The sequence below is a fragment of the Lithobates pipiens genome, unplaced genomic scaffold (genome assembly GCF_037356315.1).
Source record: "Lithobates pipiens isolate NorthernLeopardFrog02 unplaced genomic scaffold, aLitPip1_a1.2 Scaffold_18, whole genome shotgun sequence".
Lineage (NCBI taxonomy): Eukaryota > Metazoa > Chordata > Amphibia > Anura > Ranidae > Lithobates > Lithobates pipiens.
In genome coordinates, this window is record NW_027507758.1 from 84,667,067 (window position 1) to 84,688,613 (window position 21,547).

General features: G+C 43.6%; 1 protein-coding gene across 2 annotated transcripts in view; it reads left to right on the forward strand.

Moving 5' to 3' along the window:
• Positions 1–21,547, forward strand: part of XDH (xanthine dehydrogenase) — a 166,728-nt gene that overhangs the window by 123,147 nt on the left and 22,034 nt on the right. For both annotated transcript variants that reach the window (XM_077485875.1, XM_077485874.1), the window contains exons 22-30: positions 755–888; positions 1,865–1,952; positions 3,492–3,578; positions 3,949–4,140; positions 4,265–4,410; positions 5,463–5,544; positions 11,080–11,175; positions 13,856–13,984; positions 20,540–20,614. In XM_077485875.1, coding sequence (XP_077342001.1) covers positions 755–888; positions 1,865–1,952; positions 3,492–3,578; positions 3,949–4,140; positions 4,265–4,410; positions 5,463–5,544; positions 11,080–11,175; positions 13,856–13,984; positions 20,540–20,614 — 1,029 coding nt within the window. The remainder of the gene's footprint in view (positions 1–754; positions 889–1,864; positions 1,953–3,491; positions 3,579–3,948; positions 4,141–4,264; positions 4,411–5,462; positions 5,545–11,079; positions 11,176–13,855; positions 13,985–20,539; positions 20,615–21,547) is intronic.

The window sequence follows — 21,547 nt, forward strand, 5'->3', positions numbered from 1 at the left end:
ACATAGAAAATAGCCATAACCCAGAAGTTGTTAAAGCTGCAGTCTTGAGGGTAGAGATGTAAAATTTTCAGGGTCAGCATAACCATTTCAAACCTAACTACTGGCGAGTGGAGCAGGCATCTGGGGTAGAACCATCCAGGGGCGTAACTATAGGGGGTGCAGCAGTCGCAACCGCAACTGGGCCCTGTTCTGCAGGGGGCCCATGCAGCCCCCTCTACCTATGGCCGGCAGCAGCATAGGCAGCTAGGGGTACCAGTGTACCATGCACACGGGTGGCTAGAGGTGGAGGGTGACTAGCAGAGCTCCATGCTCGACCATCGCACTGGCTGCTCTTTAGTTGTGCATTCCCCGCATGACCTGTGTCCTCGGCCGGCTCCTCTCCTGCTCCATGCATTGCCGCTCAGTCCAATGTCTGTTCTTCCCCCCTCTTCTGGGGACGGGGACCCCATCCTGCCTAGGGACAGTCCCCCAATGGGGCACCTAAAAAAATAAAATAAAAAAATAAAAATAAACTGATGTCAGTGGTGGAACTACAGGGCTCACAAAGGTCATACCTGTGACCACGCCCTGGAGTTCCACCACTGGACTCGGAGGGAAGGGCCCTGGCTGGGGTTCAGGAGGGCCCTTCATGGTTTCTTGCATCGGGGCCCTGAAGGTTCTAGTTACGCCACTGGAACCATCAACAGGAAAACTGTATATACCGTTCAGTCTGGTAACTCTTTTTAACTTTATTTTATTTTTTTATTTTTTTTAGGCATTTGCTGCCCATGCTCTGGGGGTGCCATCTAATAGGATTGTGGTCCGTGTTAAAAGGATGGGAGGAGGATTCGGAGGAAAAGAGTCCAGAGGTGCTGTGGTCTCTACAGTAGTAGCACTGGCTGCCAACAAGTAAGATGTAAATTATGCTCAAAGCAGTTTTAACAGATCCAGCCTTAGGTTATGATGAACCTCTAAAGAAATGTCATAGATCCTATTTACTCAATAGCCACTGCTAAAATAAGTGGCCCTGTAACAATTCCCCCCTTTACATTAGTCATGCATATATAAATATATTACACAGTACAAGAGTGCATAATTTACCTTGTTGTAGAATCAACATTGTGTCTTAGGCCGCGTACACACGCGGGGACTGTTCGCCCAACTTTGTCCGCTGAACAGTGTTGGGCTTTCAGCGGACAGTTTCAGTGAACAGTCCGCTGAACAAGGTTTTTCGGAAATTCCGAAAAACTGTCCGCTGAAACTTTGTTTCAGCGAACAGTCCCCTCGTGTGTAGGCTTGTTCGTCAAACTAAGTTCCGCGCATGCTCAGAAAGGATTTACACGCCGAAAGTTATAATGCAGTGTATAGGACGTCGTATTTTTCGTCCCGTCGTACGTGCCGTTCACGTCATCGCGCACGGTTTCAGCAAACTGTTCGTTCGTCGTGTGTGGCCATGTCCGTCCATGCTAATTTTGAGCGGACTGTTTGCTGAAACTGTTTGACGGACAAAGTTGGGCGAACAGTCCCCGCGTGTGTACGCGGCCTTAATGTGTATAAGCAAAGTAATATATGAAAAATTTTCACATATTGTTTTTATAGCAAATCTGTTGATTTATGATATATTTGTAACTGCTTTAATGTACTTTTATTTAAGGGACTTAATGTATTTCTTGTTATTCCTTTATTTGATGTTCCTGTTAACTTTTGATTAGAGAATTTGAAACAGCAGCGCGTCTCCTGTGCCCCGACTGTGTTAAAGCACAGAAATATTGGAACATAATATTACAGTTAGGGAGTGAAGGGACATAAAGACAGTACTTAGTATAGCTATTGATTTAGTAGTTCCAGGATTCTGTTCTGCTGGATTAAACAAATCACTCTGTAGGACCGGTCGGCCAGTCCGGTGCATGCTGGATAGAGATGAGGACATGCTTATCACCGGCGGGAGACATCCATATCTGGGACGCTACAAGGTACTCTTGTATTTTAAAGCCTGGCTTAATGTAAATAATTAGAAATACCCTTTTAAAGTGTAATGCCCCATACACAAGATAGGATTTTCCGACAGAAAATGTTTCATAGGAGCTTGTTGTCGGAAATTCCGACCATGTGTAGGCTCCATCAGACATTTTCCATCGGAATTTCCGTCACACAAAATTTGAGATCTGGTTCTCAAATTTTCCGACAACAAAATCCATTTCGTGTGTATACAATTCCGACACACAAAAAGTTCTACGCATGCCCGGAATCAAGCAGAAGAGCAGCACTTCATTTTTCTTGGCTCATCGTACGTGTTGTACGTCACCGTGTTCTTGACGTTTGCAATTTCCGACCAACTTTGAGTAACCGTTTGCATGCAAGACAAGTTTGAGCCAACATCCGTCGGAAAAAATCCATGTATTTTGTTGTCGTTATGTTAGAATGATTCGTTTTCAGAACTCCTTTTGTATATTTGGGTTTGTTTCGTATATTCGTTATTTTCAAATCGGTTCTTTTCTTTTCTATTTTTTGCATTCTTTTATTTTCTATTCTGTTTTATTCTATTCTATTGTTTTCCACTTTGTGTTATTCTATTATTTTCTATTCTATTCTATCCTTTTATACTCTATTCCACTCTATGCACTATTTGGCCCAGAGCCACATATAGATACACCAAAGGCAGGCAAAGAAAAGAATGTTCGCCATTTTTTTCAGAATATAATGCAATGCTAAAGTGATTGCAAATGATCACCTTGTAAAACACACCATTCTGTTTTATAAATACCTTGTTTCCCTTTTTTGATGAGTGATTACATTTCCTCTGTTCACATTTACGCAGTTCCTGGCTGCAGTATACCGAACTTCTCAGTGGGGGGGGGGGGGGGGGCAGGACAAGTGTGATCATTGAGGGATGAGTTCCCAGCACAGCTAGAGAACTGACCATGATGTGTTCTCCTGTTTAGCGTGGTCCGTTTTTAATAAAGAAAGCAGAGGAACCGGCAAGAACGCCACACACAAAGGTTTAGCATGCAAAATGTAATGTTAGGTTTATATATTCTTTAAATACAGGCTGAGGAACAGCTATGAGTAGGTAGCTGTTTCCAGGGGTAACTGCACGCTCTACCACCCATGTAGTCCTATTCTAGTCTGCAGCATCAGCTGATCATTTGTCCCTTGAAATTAAATCTATCATAAAAGAATTATGGACACTGCCATCACTTTTCATTCCTTCTTCGAATGCTAGTTGACTGGCTGTCATATTTATTCATGGGCTTTAAAAGTTTAAGCAGTGACCTGGAACTATTATAGAGATAAGGAAATATAAGGAAATCTGCAACGTTTTCACACTCAATAACATGCTTGTTCTGACTCTGTGACTCAGTGTATTGATGTAAGGCCCGGTCAAGCAATAAGCAATTAGAGAAAGAGGCCAACAGTGGCAGCTCTAATGCTTCCCTCATGACAGCGACACTTTAACATTTGGAGCTGATTCATTGACATGAACAACATCTTGTTTCATCTCACAATTCCAGGTTGGATTCAAGAAAAGTGGACAAGTAACTGCCCTAGAAGTTTCTTACTATCTAAATGCCGGAAACTCTGTGGACCTATCTCATGCAGTAAGCCAATTTGTAATGTATTTTGAGTTAAAAATTACATATATTCCCTAGATTGGAATAAACCAGAGAAATGTTGAGCTGGCCACGTGTTGTTGCAAATGGATTGCATGCTATGCTGGCTTTAGGTTGAACTCCATAGAAATCTTAAAGCATTCGGTCATTTAAAGATCACAGGTTCAGTTGAAGTTTTGATTTGTTTGAAATGCTCCTGGTAGTCGGAGGCCATGCCATCAAACTACTTAGCTTTTGGGCCTTTTGTTTATACATGGCAGGAATAAAGCAAAGTTTTGTTCATAATATGATATGGTACTGCTTCCATGTGCTCTGCAGAAATGTAAATTTTAATGACAGGTTCATTTTTCCTCTCTAGGTTCTTGATAGAAGTTTATTCCACATGGACAATGCTTACAAAATTCCAAACATCAGAGGTACTGGATATGTGTGCAAAACCAACTTACCTTCAAACACTGCATTCCGAGGCTTCGGCGGTCCTCAGGCAATGATGGTGGTGGAGGCATGGATGAGTGACATCGCCGAAGTGTGCAAATTGGCACCAGAACATGTATGTAGAATGAAGCTACATTATGCTGGTCAGATGGTCATATGAAGGGCTGGACGTTTTCAAAAAAAGAGTTGTGGGTTATTTGAGCTGTTATCTAAAGCTACTTGTGTTTTACCATGAGCAGGTCAGGAAGCTGAACATGTACCAGGAGGGGGACCTAACGCATTTCAGTCAGAAGCTTGAGGGATTCAACATTCGACGATGTTGGGACGAGTGTCTGAGAAACAGCTTGTACCAGGAGAGGAAAGTGGCCATTGAAAAGTTTAACAGGTAACAGCACCCATAATATATTCATGACTAGGTGGCAGCAACTTTTCTAACTGGAGTTTTGTCACAGAGCTTGGTGGACCTACTTTGTCACCAGGATGACAGCCAACTAACAAGCAGGACAGATGTTAGAGCCATGTAAGCCTTCAGATGGTTATAGCAAATGGTAGCAGACTCAGCAGTCTGATCAGGTGCAGACAAACTGATAGGATCCAGGTTATACACACATGTAGACAAAGCAATCATTCACAATAGCAGAGACAACAGGGCAATGATCAGAATTAGCACAGACAAGCTGAGTAATAAAGCTGTCCAAAAATTTAGCAAGAGCAGTTGAGGGAATGAACAGAGAGACGTTAGACAGACCTGAATCCAGGGTATGAGCAGACAGAGTACCTGTTTATCAGGCACAGGCTAAATGTCCAGCAGTCTAATGAAGATTTCCTGATTAAGGGAAGGTGTGTGCTGCAAAGCTTGTGAAGTGTCAATGCCATAATAATAATGAAATCTGGTGCATTAGGCAGAAATGAAATGACAGAGAATATTCAATTATGGGTCTACATGGGAGATTGGTTGAACAGCTTTCATGCACATTGACTGTGTAGGAATGCTTTGATGCATTTTATGCTGGAGCACTTAATCATAAGGCTTGTAAGTGAAATCAAAAGTGTCAGGATGTTTTTTTACACCATTGTTTCAATGTGTATAAAATCTCTCCTGTATGTGAGAGGCAGTTAGACGCCTGCAAAAGTTCTTTGCTGCTTGAAAGCACTCTGTGGGCCCATGATTGTAGTTTCACATGCTGTAAGGCTGTGGTGTCAGTGATGCCTTAACAGTGAATGTGAGCCAAGTTCTTTGTCAAGAACAGGACTTTTATTGCTTGTTCTAAGAAATGGCAGCGCTTATACTTAGGAAACACCCATCTCACATGTGAGAAGCTTTGTTAAGTGGAGCTGCTGTAAGTTAATTATAACTCAAGGTCTGGGTTTTACCTGTGTTACTGTATAGCCAAAAGACCTTATGTATCTGAAATGTGTTTGTGTATTGTCATACAGACAACATCGATGGAAGAAGAGGGGAATCGCTATCATCCCAACCAAGTTTGGCATCAGTTTCACTCTTGTCCTCCTCAACCAGGTTTGTTTTAGAGAAAACAAAAGTTCCCTCTGCTTAGAAGGAGAATTTTTCAAGCAAATGGTACCATGCGGATGCCTCCTAACATGAAGCAAAGATGCCTGCATTGAACCATGGGATGCATGTTAACTCAGACTTGCAGAATGGTTGGTGTTAGCATATAGCACTCTCCTTGGGTTCAGGTACTGAAGGCTGTCTCTTTTCAACCGGGACCTCCCTGCTACAACAATGCTATTTCATGTAAAGTGATTGTATATCCTTTTCAATTATTTTCTGGTATATATGTTAAAACACGTACATACAGTGCCTTCAGTATTCATGCCCCTTGAAATTTTCCACATTTTGTCATATTACAACCAAAAATGTACATGTATTTTATTGGGTTTGTATGTGATAGACCAACTCAATTGGCACATAATTGTGAAATGGAAGGAAAATGATAAATGATTTTCAACATTTTTTACAAATAAATATCTGAAAAATGTGGTGTGCATTTAAATTCAGGCCCCCTGTGTCAATACTTTGTAGAACCACCTTTTGCTGCAATTACAGCTGCAAGTTTTTTGTGGTATGCATCTACCAGTTTTGCACATCTAGAGAGTGACATTTTTGCCCAATCTTCTTTGCAAAATAGTTGAAGCTCAGTCAGATGAAGAGTGTCTGTGAACAGCAATTTTCAAGTCTTGCCACAGATTCTCAATTGGATTTAGGTCTGGACTTTGGCTGGGCCATTCTTATGCCGCGTACACACGATCAAACAAGCGGGTGGAAAAGTCCGGCAAACTGAAGTCCGCCGGACAATCCCCCCGTGTGTAGCCTCTGGCATACTTTTTTGACCCGAAAGTACGGCGGACTTAGAAAGTAGTTTTGCACTCCAATCTTCCCGCCGGACTCGCATTTCGGCGGTCAATCCGGCCGTGTGTGTGCCAGTCCACCGTACTTTTGAAATGAGCAGACTTTTCCCACCCGGAGAAAAGTCTGCTAATTTCGAGCGGGTCTCCAGGTAGGCGGGCCCCCACCACCTAGTATGGACTTAAAGGGGAACCCCAACGCCGAAAAAAATCAGCGTGGGGGTCCCCCAAGGTCCACATCAGACCCTTGTCCGAGCACGCTACCCGGCCGGCCAGGAAAGGGGGGGACGAGCGAGCGGCCCCCCTCCTGAGCCATACAAGGCCCCCCCACCCCAAAGCACCTTGTCCCCATGTTGATGAGGACAAGGGCCTCTTCCCGACAACCCTGGCCGTTGGTTGTCGGGGTCTGCAGCAGAGGGGCTTATCGGAATCCGGGAGCCCCTTTTAATAAGGGGGCCCCCGGATACCGGCCCCCCACCCTATGTGAATGACTATGGGGTACAATGTACCCCTACCCATTCACCTGTAAAATAAAGTACAAAAAACACACAACACACAAGATAAAATAGTTTATTGCACAGCTCCGGGGGTCTTCCGTCTTCGGGGGTCTTCTCGCCGGACTCCTCGGCTATCTTCTTGTAGCTCTTTTACTAGCGGAGGAGCCCGGCTTTCTTCCTCGCCGCCGCCTCTTCTTCTTCCGACTTCGGGGGTCTTGTCCCCCTCTTCGGTTCTTCTGCCAGGCCACCGCGCCTTCTTATAGCTCTTTTACAGGCGGTGGCCCGGTCTTCTGTCACCGCTGTCGCCATCTTCTTCTTCTTCAGATGTTGCCTCGTCGGATGCTCCGCTCACAATGACGGGGACCGGGCATGCGGCGACTTATATAGGGACATCCCGGATGATGTCCCCGCCCATTATGGTGCCACAGTCCTAGAAGATGCTGGGACTGTGACATCATAATAGGCGGGGACATCATCCGGCGATGTCCCTATATAAGTCGCCGCGTGCCCGGTCAGAGCCATTGTGAGCGGAGGATCCGACGAGGCAACATCTGAAGAAGAAGAGAAGAACAGAAGAACAGAAGGCGGCGGCGACAGCGGCGACAGAAGACCGGGCCACCGCCTGTAAAAGAGCTATAAGAAGGCGCGGTGGCCCGGCAGAAGAACAGAAGAGGGGGACAAGACCCCCGAAGTCGGAGGAAGAAAGCCGGGCTCCTCCGCTAGCAGAAGAGCTACAAGAAGATAGCGGAGGAGTCCGGCAAGAAGACTCCCGAAGACGGAAGACCCCCGGAGCTGTGCAATAAACTATTTTATCTTGTGTGTTGTGTTTTTTTTGTACTTTATTTTACAGGTGAATGGGTAGGGGTACATTGTACCCCATACTCATTCACATAGGGTGGGGGGCCGGTATCCGGGGGCCCCCTTATTAAAAGGGGCTCCCGGATTCCGATAAGCCCCTCACCCGCAGACCCTGACAACCAACGGCCAGGGTTGTCGGGAAGAGGCCCTTATCCTCATCAACATGGGGACAAGGTGCTTTGGGGTGGGGGGGCCGCGCTTGCTCGTCCCCCCCTTTCCTGGCCGGCCGGGTAGCGTGCTCGGACAAGGGTCCACGCTGATTTTTTTCGGCGTTGGGGTTCCCCTTTAAGTCCATACCAGGTGGTGGAGCCATCGACGTCTCCTTCGCGAGCCCCGCCTACCTGGAGACCCGCTCAAAATGAGCGGACTTTCCTCCACGTGCGTGGGCGAGTTCATTTCAAAAGTAGGGCCCTATTAGTCCGCTGAAAAAGTGCCGTGTGTGGGCAAGTAGCCCGTTCGGAAAGTCCGACGGACAGTCTAGCAGGAAGTCCGCCAGACTAAGTCCGTCGGATAGTCGGCTACATGTGTACGCGGCATAACACATGAATATGCTTTGATATAAACCATTTCATTGTAGCTCTGGCTGTATGTTTAGGGTAATTATCCTGCTATAAGGTGAACCTCTGCCCCAGTCTCAAGTCTTTTGCAAACTCTTGTTGAAAACAGGTTAAGATTGCCTTGCATTTAGCTCCATCCATTTTCCCATCAACTCTGACCGGCTTCTCTGTCACTCAGCATGATGGTGTGTGTTTAGGATGATGTGCAGTGTTAGCTTTCCCCCCACACACAGGGTTTTGCTTTTAATTTGGTCTCCTTTGACCAGAACACCTTCTATCACATTTGCTGTTTCCCCCACATGGCTTCTCGCCAACTGCAAACAGGACTTCTTATGGCTTTCTTTCAACAATGGTTTTCTTCTTGCCACTCTTCCATAGAAGCCGGATTTGTGAAGTGTACGACTAATAGTTGTCCTATGGACAGATTCTCCCACCTGAGTTGTAGTTCTCTGCAGTTACCATGGGCTTCTTGGCTACTTCTCTGATTAATGCTCTCCTTGCCCAGCCTGTCTGTTTAGGTGGACGGCCAGTTGCGCCATACTCTTTCCATTTTCGGATGATGAATTGAACGGTGCTCCATGAGATGTTCAAAGCTTGGGATATTTTTTTATAACCTAACCCTGCTTTAAACTTCTTCACAATGTTATCCCTGTCTGGTGTATTCCTTGGCCTTCATGATGCTATTGTTCACTAAGGTTCTCTAACAAATCTTTGAGGGCTTTACAGAACAGCTGTATTTATACTGCGATTAAATTACACACAGGTGGAATCTATTTACTAACTAGGTGACTTCTGAAGGCAATTGGTTTCACTATATTTTAGTTAGGGGTATCAGAGTAAAGGGGGCTGATTACAAATGCACGTCAGATATTTTAGATATTTATTTGTAAAAAAAAATTGAAAACCATTTATCATTTTCCTTCCACGTAACAATTATGTGCCACTTTGTGTTGGTCTATTACATAAAATCCCAATAAAATACATTTATGTTTTGGGTTGTAACATGACAAAATGTGGAAAATTTCAAGGGTTATGATTTTATAGGGTTAATTTTCTTTTATAGGGTTAAGATTTCAAGCGTTATGGTTTTCAGGGCACTGTAGAACATAGAACTGTTTGAATTAAATAATCAATTAATGTTGTTACTTGGTGTCAATATTTGAAAACAATGTCAGTTCTGGGTATAATTTGTATTTGGTGGAAGTCATAGTCCATTAAAGATTGGATGTAAGTGGTATTGTGCAATTCCTCAGTGACTATATATGCATTGAAAATTCAAATATCAAATATCAAAATATGTAATCAAAAAGGAAATAATACAAATATTCACACAATCCATAAGCACTCAATGGTGATTCCTATCACTATATATATATATATATATATATATATATATATATATATATATACTGTCCAATGGATTGATATATGTCACAGTGCTCAGTTTTAAACGGTGCTCAGTTCTTCTTTGATAAAGTCCAAAAACTCTCTGTGCTTCCACCAACACCTAAGTGTTCTCAGAACTCCCACCTCATCGCCACATATAAAAAGCCTTAAGATCAGGTTCCAATAAAGGTGTGGTTGTCCTTCCTCGCAGTATCCTTCTCCTTATCACCTCTGTATAGAATAAGAGATCCAAGCTCCTAAGGTCTCTCTAGTGCAGGGGTGGCCAACCCGCGGCTCTCGAGCCGCATGCGGCTCTTTGATCGGTTTCCTGCGGCTCTTGCGTTCGGGCTGGTTCATTGCGGCCCTTGTGTTCGGACTGGGCCGATGGTTCAGTGGGCTGGTTTAGTGACAGGCAGCCCGAGTCTCTGCACTCCTCCGCTCCTCCCACACATCAACAGCCAATCAGCATGTAGTGTCCCCAGCCCGCCACATTTGAATACATAGGCGCTGGAGTGAGGCTGATGAGATACAAAAAGGTATGACCACAAGTGTGCAGGTTACTGATCTGTCCTCCCTTCTCCCTCTGTCTTGCTCTGTACTTTTTTTTTTTAAATAACTGTTTCACCTGAACACTGATAAGATCTGCTCAGCACATTCTCTGTCTGTTGATAGTGTGACACATGGCTGGCTGTTAACCATTTCAGCTTCTTTTCACTTATTTATCCAGAGTTCTGTGTGTGCTGCATGCTTTCTGTGATGTTTTTTGGAAGAATTTACTGCTAGTTCAGGCTAGAAGACCCATTAACTGTTTATTGTTATCCTGACCAGTTCACTGTTTGTAAGACAATTTGTATTTTGGAAATTAGATGAGCTGCTGTCTTCTGTCACATGGATGTACTTTCAAAGGAAGATTACTGACTTGATGAAAATGACTGGCCTGTGATCTTTGTAGTGTTAAAACAGTGTGTGACATTTACAATAAATCCAGCTGAGCAAAAGTATGTGTGTATGAGGAAGGGATGGGGTGATGTTCATGTGTGCCCATGCGTATGATGTGGCTCTTTGCGGTAACTCGGTAAAAAATGTGGCTCTTGGTCTTCGTCTGGTTGGCCACCCCTGCTCTAGTGGCTCCAATTCCACATGTGGGAATGAAATAGACAAAATGCCTCCCATGGCCACATATGAACCAAACAATACCTATCACCTCAAAGGCCTACACCAGGAAGCACCAAAAAACAGCCCTGCTTTGTCATAAACTAATAGTAAAACAATGCCAGGACCACACTGATGAACAAACAAAACCCTAATACTTTCATGTTTAAGAAGCAGCTGAACTCACTGATGTACCTCTTGAGACTTTCATATGCTCTTGTATCTTCTGTTCTACAGGCTGGAGCTCTGGTCCATGTGTACATAGATGGGTCGGTTCTGTTGACCCATGGTGGGACAGAGATGGGTCAGGGGCTGCACACCAAGATGATTCAGGTAATACTAATACCTGATGGTACTGTATTTAATTGGTTTAGCAGGGAGGATGAATGTGATTTACTTCATTAATTATTATAAGTTTATTGGATTTTTTAAATAATTTTGTTGTTTGGAACATTCTAATATGAAGTTAACACCCATACTATGTATGTCATATGGCAGTGTGTATGGCATACTAGCGTACTATAGTTAAGGACATAAGTTTGTGGACACCTGACCATCAAACCTATAGAAACTTTTTAGACATTGCATTCCAAATCCATGGCCATTAATAATGAGTTTGACTCCTCCCTGTAGTAGAGGGTAGAACTGTACATTGGAGAGCGCTGTACTGGGGGTGGGATCTGCACTAGAGGGGAAGCGTTGTACTGGGGGTGAGAGCTGTACTGGAAGACAGAACTGTATTGGGGGGTGGAGAGCTGTACTGGGAGGGAGCTGTACTGGAAGACAGAACTGTATTGGAGGGAAGGAGAGCTGTACTGGGAGGGAGCTGTACTGGAAGACAGAACTGGATTGGGGAAAAGAGAGCTGTACTGGGAGGGAGCTGTACTGGAAGACAGAACTGTATTGGAGGGAAGGAGAGCTGTACTGGGAGGGAGCTGTACTGGAAGACAGAACTGGATTGGGGAAAAGAGAGCTGTACTGGGAGGGAGCTGTACTGTCTGGAAGACAGAGTTGTATTGGGGGAAGAAAAGCTGTACTGGGAGGGAGCTGTGCTGGAAGACAGAGCTGTATTGGGGGAAGGAGAGCTGTACTGGGAGGGAGCTTTATTGGAGGGAGGGATAGCTGTATTAGGGGAGGGGAGCTGTACTGGAGGGGGAGAGCTGTACCTGCTAGGGGGTAACTGTGTGTTACCCACTCCTGACCCCTGTACACTGTATGTCACACACTCTTGTCCCCTGCTCTCTGTGTTTTATGAACTCCTGACTCCTGCACTCTGTGCGCTATGTACTATGACCTCTGTACTCTGTGCATTATGTACTATGACCTCTGTAATCTGTGCATTAAGCATTCTTGAGCCATGAACTCTGCATCTTAAGCACTTTTGACCCTGTGTTCTGTTCATGTTTTAGTCTCCCCCCCGTCAGTGCAATTTTTCCACACGCCACATAATTTTTTTCTTATGTGGGTTGCCAAGATCCCCTCCCCGCCACTAGGAAAAAATGTATATATGGCCCTGGAAGCGCACAATTGTCTAAAATGTCTTTGTATGCTTTATCATTAACAGTACCCTTCACTGGAAACACCTGAACTTGGTAATTTGGTGGGGGGGGGGGGGGGGCACATACTTAGCCATATAGTTGTAAGTGTGACGGTCAGAAGTAGAAAAACTTCTGGACAGTGTATATGTATCAAATCCTATATGGCTTTATTGTTCTCAGAGTATGAGCTCTGACACCAGCAGAAAGCACGCTGACATTGGGAGAAAAATGGTACGTTGAGTTGAATGGTTTAATATTTGTCCTCTTTCAGACATTTTCAGGGTTAAAACATGTGGTGAGGAGGCAACATAAGGCCGCCTCACAACCTGCCAAATGCCTTCTGAAAAGAGATCCACTGTGGATTACTTTTCAGAGGAGTAGCAATAATATGCACGTCTGAACAAACCATTAGAGCCCTTTCAGTCCCCTTTCTTTCCCCAGAGCCCCCCCTAGATCCCTTTAGTGCCATGCACCCCTCAGAGCTCACCTTCCAGCTCCCCCGCATCATCCCACTAACGTAGATACCTACAAGTCCTCGTCAGACTGATACCAGTGATGCAGGGGCATTTTTCTCCCACTGACACTGTACCATTTTCCCTCTTAGCAACACCACCAATGCAGGGACATCTTTTCTTTCAGGTGACACACCAACACAGGAACATTATTTCCTTCCAGTGACATCACCCATGCAGGGACAATTTTTCTTTCCAGTGACACCGTCTATGCAAAGACATTTTTTTCCTTCCAGTAAAACACCAATGCAGGAACAGACACCACAGACCTAGGGACAAGTTTTCCTTTCAATGACACCAACAACATTTTTTCTTTTCAGTGACACCGCCAACATTACATGGATTTCTCTGCACACACTGCTGTTAGCCCTGTGGGTAAGGTGGGGGTCGCAGTTTTCCATCTTTAACCTGAGCACTGGATGACCTTGTACCAGCACTGGTTAGATGCTCTGTCTGGTTTTCATTGCTGTTGTGTTCCCGCTGAGAAAATTCTCTATTTGTCCCAATGACTTCTGTTAATTGAAATATTATTGATGAAAAATCTAAAATTTGGATTGTTCACCAAAACTGGAGTAGCGATAAAATCTTCCAAATGGGACACTCATCCAATATTTCTGCAAGTACAAGTTTCTTGTATATGCACTGTTCCTTCAAAAAACCCCCCCAAGAAAACAAAAAACTTCAGTCCTGTGTGGCAGTGAGAAATTCTCTTTTTTGGGGTAAAGTATTCAGTTAATAGAGGAGAGTAAGCACAGGTACAAGGCTTGCCAGGGTCAGATGTTAGACTGCATATTCGTTTCTCTCCTGTCAGAGGTAAAAAAAAGAGGGTAAAGGTGGTTGTTTTTTGTAATTTTAAACAGCTACTTGTGCATAAAAAAATAAAAATAAAATAAAATGCAGAAAATATATGCACATTAAAAAATATTGTACTAATATCCATTTTTCTATTATCATATACTGTAGGTGGCTAGTAAGGCTCTGGGAATACCAACATCTAAAATACACATCAGTGAGACCAGCACAAACACTGTGCCCAACACATCCCCAACCGCCGCCTCCGCCAGCTCGGATCTCAATGGAATGGCTATTTATGTAAGCAGCTGTAAATGCCAAGGCATTTTATTTAGGTGTATAGGCAGAATCGTTATGTCAGTGCTAGGAAGACTAGACTAACAGGTGATATGTAGACCATTGTTATTCAAAAAAGGTTTTGGTGACTCTCATCATATGCCCTCTGCGATGCAGTAGATTGTAAGCTCATCTTACATTTTGCAATCCAATTGTAGCATCTCATTTAGATCTTCCTGTGAGTGGGGATAAGTCAAATGTATGAATGTAATCAAGTTCAGTTCAACGGCCATTCCGTGAACATATTATATGTAGCATTGCCCCCTTGGGGACTGCTTGGATTTACCTGCTTATCTGCACCATCATGACCCTGAGAACATTCCAACTCACCTGACACTCTGGGTTCAGACATCTTTGTACCAACTTAAAGTAATGGGTCAAACCACTCAATGAAGCTATATTCTATTAACGTTTACTGAATAACTCAAGGAAGATTTTCTTGCACAAAGGAGGTAATGGATCAACTGAACTTCGGATAACAGTCCTAGTTAAGAAGAAGAATTCCTCCACAATAATACAAATTAAAACAATCTGGAGATAACAGTATATTATATACACATATGTACAATGGAGTACCACTTGGACATGATCTGAAAGGATAAGCAAGAGTTAAGCATTAGTTCTGGCAAGACTTCTAAAGGGGAAACCCAGGCCGACCTATTCAACTTTAATCCTAATGAGAGATTACTTAAACAAGAATGGTATGAGGGCCCTTTAATTAGTAATGACAGTAATGTCCCCATTGCATTCGGAGCTCATTAACTATATCCAGTAAGGTGCAGCAACAAGGCAGTGGTATTTCTTTGAAAGGTTGATGCGACGGGTGTCTAAGTACAATGTTTAAATAAAGAAGCATGAAAGTGTTTCCCCAGGGTAAAGCTGTCTGTGTACAGTGTTCCAGTGAGGCAAAAAAGAAAGGTTTGCAAAGGTGGGCAATTGTCCTGTCATCAACCACCAGGCCGATTCAATGCCTTCCGAACAGCGATTCCGACAGAGGCGTCTTTGCAGAGGTTCCACTTGCATCGATCGTCCAATGCACAGCACAAATCGTGGGTTTCGGACTCTGGGTGGTGATGGATAGATGTCTGATGATCAGCAAACAGTGATGGGCCGGGTTGAAATGTTGTACACAGCGTGGTAGGCCGCGACCTCACCCTCTCTGAACAGAGAGGCCCGTCACACACCAGGCCCAGGAGGAAGAGGCCGTAGGGTGCATCTCTGGTCTCTTTTATGCTCTTCCCAGCACTCTCTCTGATGATATTAAAGATCTCTGGGATATGTAGTCCAGGTGCATAGTCACCCGGAGCAATTGCCATTCTGAGGAACTACTGATCCCACAATCCCTTTGGATCAGCTCACAGATATGATGTCAGTTAGTGATGCCAGGCACTAGACTAGAGGGACAATATAGTACAAAGAAATGGCGGGAAATCAATATGCTTTGCAATTGTAGTCCACATTGCTACATATACATTCAGCCACTGAATCTGAACCCCACTGAAAGCAACTGGAGTTGAATCTTCCAAATCAAAAATATAATTTAGCAGGAAGCGGTGAATTTAATAATGAGTGACACATTAACTACTTCAGCTATGAAAGATTTTACCCTCTTCATGATCAGGTAATTTTTTGCTATTCCGAACTGCGCTACTTTAACTAGCAATTAGGCAGTTGTGCAACACTGTACCCAAATTAAATTCATTTTTTTAACCCAAATAGAGCTTTCTTTTGGTATATCACATCTTTGTTTTTTTGTTATATAAACAAAAAAAGACAGACCAAAGTAAATAAATATAACTATCTCTCTCTCTCTCTCTCTCTCTCTCTCTCTCTCTCTCTCTATATATATATATATATATATATATATATAATTATTTTTTTTACTTTCTGCTCTAATATATTATATTATATATTATTATATTATATTATATATAAAATATATAAATATTTTGGCTACAAAATCCCAATAAGTGTATATTGATTGGTTTGCATGAAAGTTATAGTGTCTACCAGGGATGGGATATATTTTGGAATTTTTATTTATTTATTTTTTAGTACTAGTAATGTCGGCGATCAGCAAATTATAATGGGACTGTGATACTGTGGTGGAGAATCTGACACTAACTGACACGGGGGGGACTGAATAACTGCTGCTGACATCACAAGTGACACTAATACAGTGATCAATGCTAATAATATACACTGCCACTGTACCAATGACACTGGCTGGGAAGGGGTTAACATTTAGGGCCAATAAAGGGGTTAACTGTGTGCCTAACAATGTGCAATGTGTGAACTGTGTACTCTTTTTACTGAGCAATGTGCCGGTTTTTACTCCCTGCTTGCAGGGAGAGAAAAAAACAAAACTTCCCTGACTGTAGAGAGCTCTGTGTTGTTTACACACAGAACTCCTCTCTTCTGTCATTTGCACAGCCAATCAGCAGGTTTCAGCCATAAGTCATTGGCTGAGACCTGCTGATTAGCTTGTGCTATTGTGAATGACCGCACAGCCGGGGAGCGGCATGCATGCGTGTGCCCCCTACCCAGAAAAACGGGATCAAGTATATGTATGTGATTCAGCACAGCCGGGCCAATCTGCAGCAGAAAATCTATGGTAGGCTGTCAAGCAGATAAAATGCAAAATTCCTTTCAATAAGATGTCTGGGAGTGCCTTAACCAGTTTGTGAAGTGGGGCATCTGAAAGATGTACACAGCTTACTGCAGCAAAACTGCCATCTACAAAGAAAAAAAGTTCTGTATAAATTGCTGGTAATATACTTTTCCCTTCAAGCTTCCTTTATTTTGTAAAAAAATGGCACGGGGACCCCACATAATACATACCAGAATTAGTTTTTTCTCTCAAAAAAATAAAAATAAAATAAAAGATGTGGTCCTCCTTATAATCAATAATAGGTCCTTCGGATATGGTATGGATTTTAAGGAAGAACCTCTGCACAAAAAACAAGAAAAAATTGGTGTGGTTATCTGGTGTAGATGTTAAGGAGAAACCAACAACTTTGAGTTCTATAGGATTTCCCCTATAAATCTGTACAAGATATGAAGGCTCTAGTATAGATTTTGGGGGAGGAACCCATGAAAATGTTTAATGTTTTTTGTGCAGGATTACCTCTTAAAATCCATACCAGATCTGAAGGGGCCTAGTGTTGATTTTAGGGGTGACTCCACACCATTTTATTTTAGCATGGGGTCCCCCTTGAAGGACCTATTATAAATTATGAGGGTAACCCCACATTTTTTTCTTGTTTTGTGTGACGTCGCCCCCTTCAAAACTCATTCTAGATCTGAAGGGTCTGTTTAGATCTGCAGCTGCAACTCCTGTATCCGGCTGCAGCCTCGCTGTCTAATGAGCAGATTGCAGAGATGACACAGAAAGCTAAACTGTTTAGCCATAAAGTGGATTTTGAGTTATAAGAGTGCTAGAAAAGAACAAGTAAACTTTGGCAGGAAAAACAGTATCTGTGCATGAAGCTGTTTGCCTGGATGGGTTCCTTAAGGCTTGGTTCGGGTCTGTGCATGCTATGTGCTGGGAGTAGGGCAACCTATTTATTTCAATTGACTGCCCAACCTGTGAGAAACGTGGGGAAAAAAGTCCCCCCCCCTTTTATAAAATTGGGCTTCACTGAACCACATTCAATCCTTTTCCTGTGAGCACAGGCCTTCCTGGACATGCCCCAGCCTGTTACTGGACAGTGAAAGGAGAAGCAGCACAGTGATGAGCTCATCTCTTTCACTCTGCTCTTTCCTTCTGTCAGCATGTTTCCTGTCACCACATGACTATGTCCCTGATTTTGAGGGACTGTCCCTGATTTGGAGCAATGTCCCTCTGTCCCTCTTTCTTCTTCATTTGTCCCTCATTTTGGTCTGATCTATATAGTTGTATATAAAATTCACTATTTATCTTTCAAAAGTCTTTCCAAGAGCTAAACCTTTCATCCAAATTCTAAATTGCTGCATTTGTAAAATTTAAAAGCCAATCTAAAGGAATAGTAGTGGTTAAAAAAATACCCTTGTGGATTTAACTAATACTTTTCTTTTAGTTAATTCTCCTTTAAGGGGCGTGGCAGGGGGTGTGTCTTATGCCTACATACTTTTGCTAGTAGGTGTCCCTCATTCCTATCTCAAAATGGTGGGAGTTATGGAACTGGCTAGCTCCTTGTACTGCAAGAGACTGATACCAGGTCACACACTGCTTGCATATAAAAAATAAATGTAATGTTATATTAACCAGTTGCCGACCAGCTGCCGCAGTTACACTGCGGAAAGTTGGCAGGGCTACGGGAATCGACGTACTGGTATGTTGGTTCGTGCACTGGATTTTGGGGACGTGCGGGAGCTCACCTGCGGGTCCGGCAGACTCAATGTCCACTGGCCACCCACAATTTTGGGAAAGAGAGCCAGAACGGGATCTGTCGATGTAAACAAACAGATCCTTGTTCTGACATAGAAGGAGAGAGATCAGGAACAGCGATCTCTTTCTTCTCCCAGACAGCCCATCCCCCATACAGTTAGATACACCTCCCAGGGAACAAAGTTACTCCTTGAGAGGCCCCTAGTGTTAACCCCTTTCCTTCTAGTGTAATTTATGCACTTTTATGGCACTGATCACTCTATAGATGTCACCGGTCACCAAAAAGTGTCACTTAGGGTAAAATTTGTCTGCTGCAATGTCGCAGTCCCTCTAAAAATTGCACATCGCCGCCATTACCAGTAAAAACAATAAAAAAAAAAGTCCCTAAATCTTTCCCTTATTTTGTAGATGCTATCATTTTTGTGCAAACCAATCAATATACGCTTATTGGGATTTTTTTTGCATATTGGCCTAAACTGATGAATAATAATTTTTTTTTTGGATATGCATTCTAGCAGAAAGTAAAAAATATAGTTTTTTTTCAAAATTGTCGCTTTTTTTTTGTTTTTAGCGCAAAAAAAAAAAAACGCAGAGGTAATCAAATACCACCAAAAGAAAGCTCTATTTGTGTGAGGAAAAGGACATAAATTTTGGTTGGGTACAACATCACATGGCCGTGCAATTGTCAGGTAAAGCGATGCAGTGCTGTATCGCAAAAAATGAACTGGTCAGGAAGGGGGTGAATCTTTCTGGGGCTGAAGTGGGTAATGATTACAGCACTGTATTAACTTGTGTCTTTAACCACTTGCCGCCCGCCCTATAGACAATTGACGGTGGCAAAGTGGTTTCATAATCCTGATCGGACATCATATGACGTGATCAGGATTATGAGCCGCTGCGCGCCCCCGGTCAGTCTGACACCCGGCAACTACGATCTCGGTAAAGAGTCTCCGACGGAGACTCTTTACCACGTGATCAGCCGTGTCCAATCACGGCTGATCACAGTGTAAATGGGAAGAGCCAGTGATCGGCTTTCCCTCACTCGCGTCTGTCAGACGCGAGTAGAGGAGAGCCGATTGGCTGCTCCTCTGACAGGGGGGGTCTGTGCTGATCGATTATCAGCACAGCCCCCCCGAGGATGCCCACACTGGACCACCAGACCACCAGGGAAAAGGTAATCCCCCCTAGACCACCAGGGATGCCAGTCAGCACAATGGATGCCAATCAGTGCCCATAATGGATGCCAATCAGTGCCCACAATGGGCATCACTGATTGGCATGCATTATTGTTTGGCACTGATTGGCATCCATTAGTACAGTATAACACCAATGCCGCCTATGAGTGCCCACCTGTGCCGCCTATGAGTGCCCACCTGTGCCGCCTATCAGTACCCACCTGTGCCGGCTATCAGTGCCCACCCATGCCCATCTGTGCCGCCTATCCATGCCCATCTGTGCCGCCTATCCATGCCCATCTGTGCCGCCCATCCATGCCAATCCGTGCCAGCTATCAGTGCCAATTTTTGCCACCTATCAGTGTCCATCCGTGTCGCCCATCCGTGTCGCCCATCCGTGTCGCCCATCCGTGCCACCTATCAGTGCCACATATCAGTGTGCATCAATGCCACCTCATCAGTGCCACTTCATTGGTGCCACATCATTGGTGCCCATCAGTGCCGCCTTATCAGTGCCCATCAGTGTAGCCCCATCAGTGCCCATCAGTGAAGGAGAAAACGTACTTATTTACAAAGATTTGAAACTGAAACAAAGAAAAACATTTTTTTTTTCAAAATTTTCGGTATTTTTTTATTTGTAACGCAAAAAATAAAAACCGTAGAGGTGATCAAATACCACCAAAAGAAAGCTCTATTTGTGGGAAAAAAATAATAAAAATTTCATTTGGGTACAGTGTAGCATGACCGCGCAATTGTCATTCAAAGTGCGACAGCGCTGAAAGCTCAAAATTGGTCTGGGCAGGAAGGTGTTTAAGTGCCCTGTATTGAAGTGGTTAATATCTGCCTAGAATTCAGCATTGGTAGCCCTTTGTATTTTTTTCATGTGTATTTGTTTAAGGCTGTCATTGACGTTTGGCGGCCTATTTAATTACAATGATGGTTTGTTGTGGTGTAACAATTTCTCTTGCTCTATAGAAAGCTTGTCAAACACTACTGCAGAGGCTGGAACCCTACAAGAAAACCAACCCAAATGGCTCATGGGAAAGCTGGGTATGTAAATCATTCATGGCAGCTAAGCATTTTCTACTCTTGCCTGGCAGCATTGGGGTCCTCCTAGGTTTGATTCCTACCAGGGATCTAGCTGTATAAAGCATCCTGTGGTTTGTGAAGGTGTATATTAGGTTCTCTGGTTTGATTCCCAAGTCTAAAAATGAACTGGTATGTTAATCAGCTTTTACCCAAAACTGGCCTTGATGCACAAGCATAGATGAATGTCCATGCTAAGAATGTTAGATGGTAAACCGGGCCACAGATATGCAGTGATAATATATCATGTGGCAATCCTATAACTATGGGAACTCTTGGCTGACCAATGTAGGGTGAGGATTAGTTGGCCAGGTTTTAAAATCTTGTTCCTGATATACACCAGCACCAGGAGATACCTGACCACACTCCCTCCTCTTCGGTCACTTGATGTCCTTGCTCTTTTATGTCTAAAACTATGATCATAGACATTGCCTGACAGTAAAATCATACTTGCTCATCTAACCAACCTCTAAGGTCTGTAGGACATAAGCCCCTTTAGTATGAAGGACTCATGGGTTTGGTGCTGTCTGTAAAATGCTATGTTATTAAACACTCCTTTAAAGTGGTTATAAACTGCTGAAATTAAAAATGAACAAAGCATATCCTTCCATAGCATGTACCTGCCTTCATCCAAAGCACTTTATGTGATTTCTCTCTGCTTTCTCATTCCTCTGCTATCTGAGTCACTGCTGACAGTCTATGTCAACACCAAGCAATCCTGGCGGGTGGTCCTGCAATCCCCCAGCATACAGCAGGTGATTGACAGCCTCAGCTGTGCATGTTTCCCTATAAGACTGTATAGAGTGGGGTGTCCATTCTCCACTCAGGTCTCAGATTACGCTCAGCTGTTTGCTCTGTAGTGTGCAATGTGTGACATCAGATCCCCACCCCTTGCAG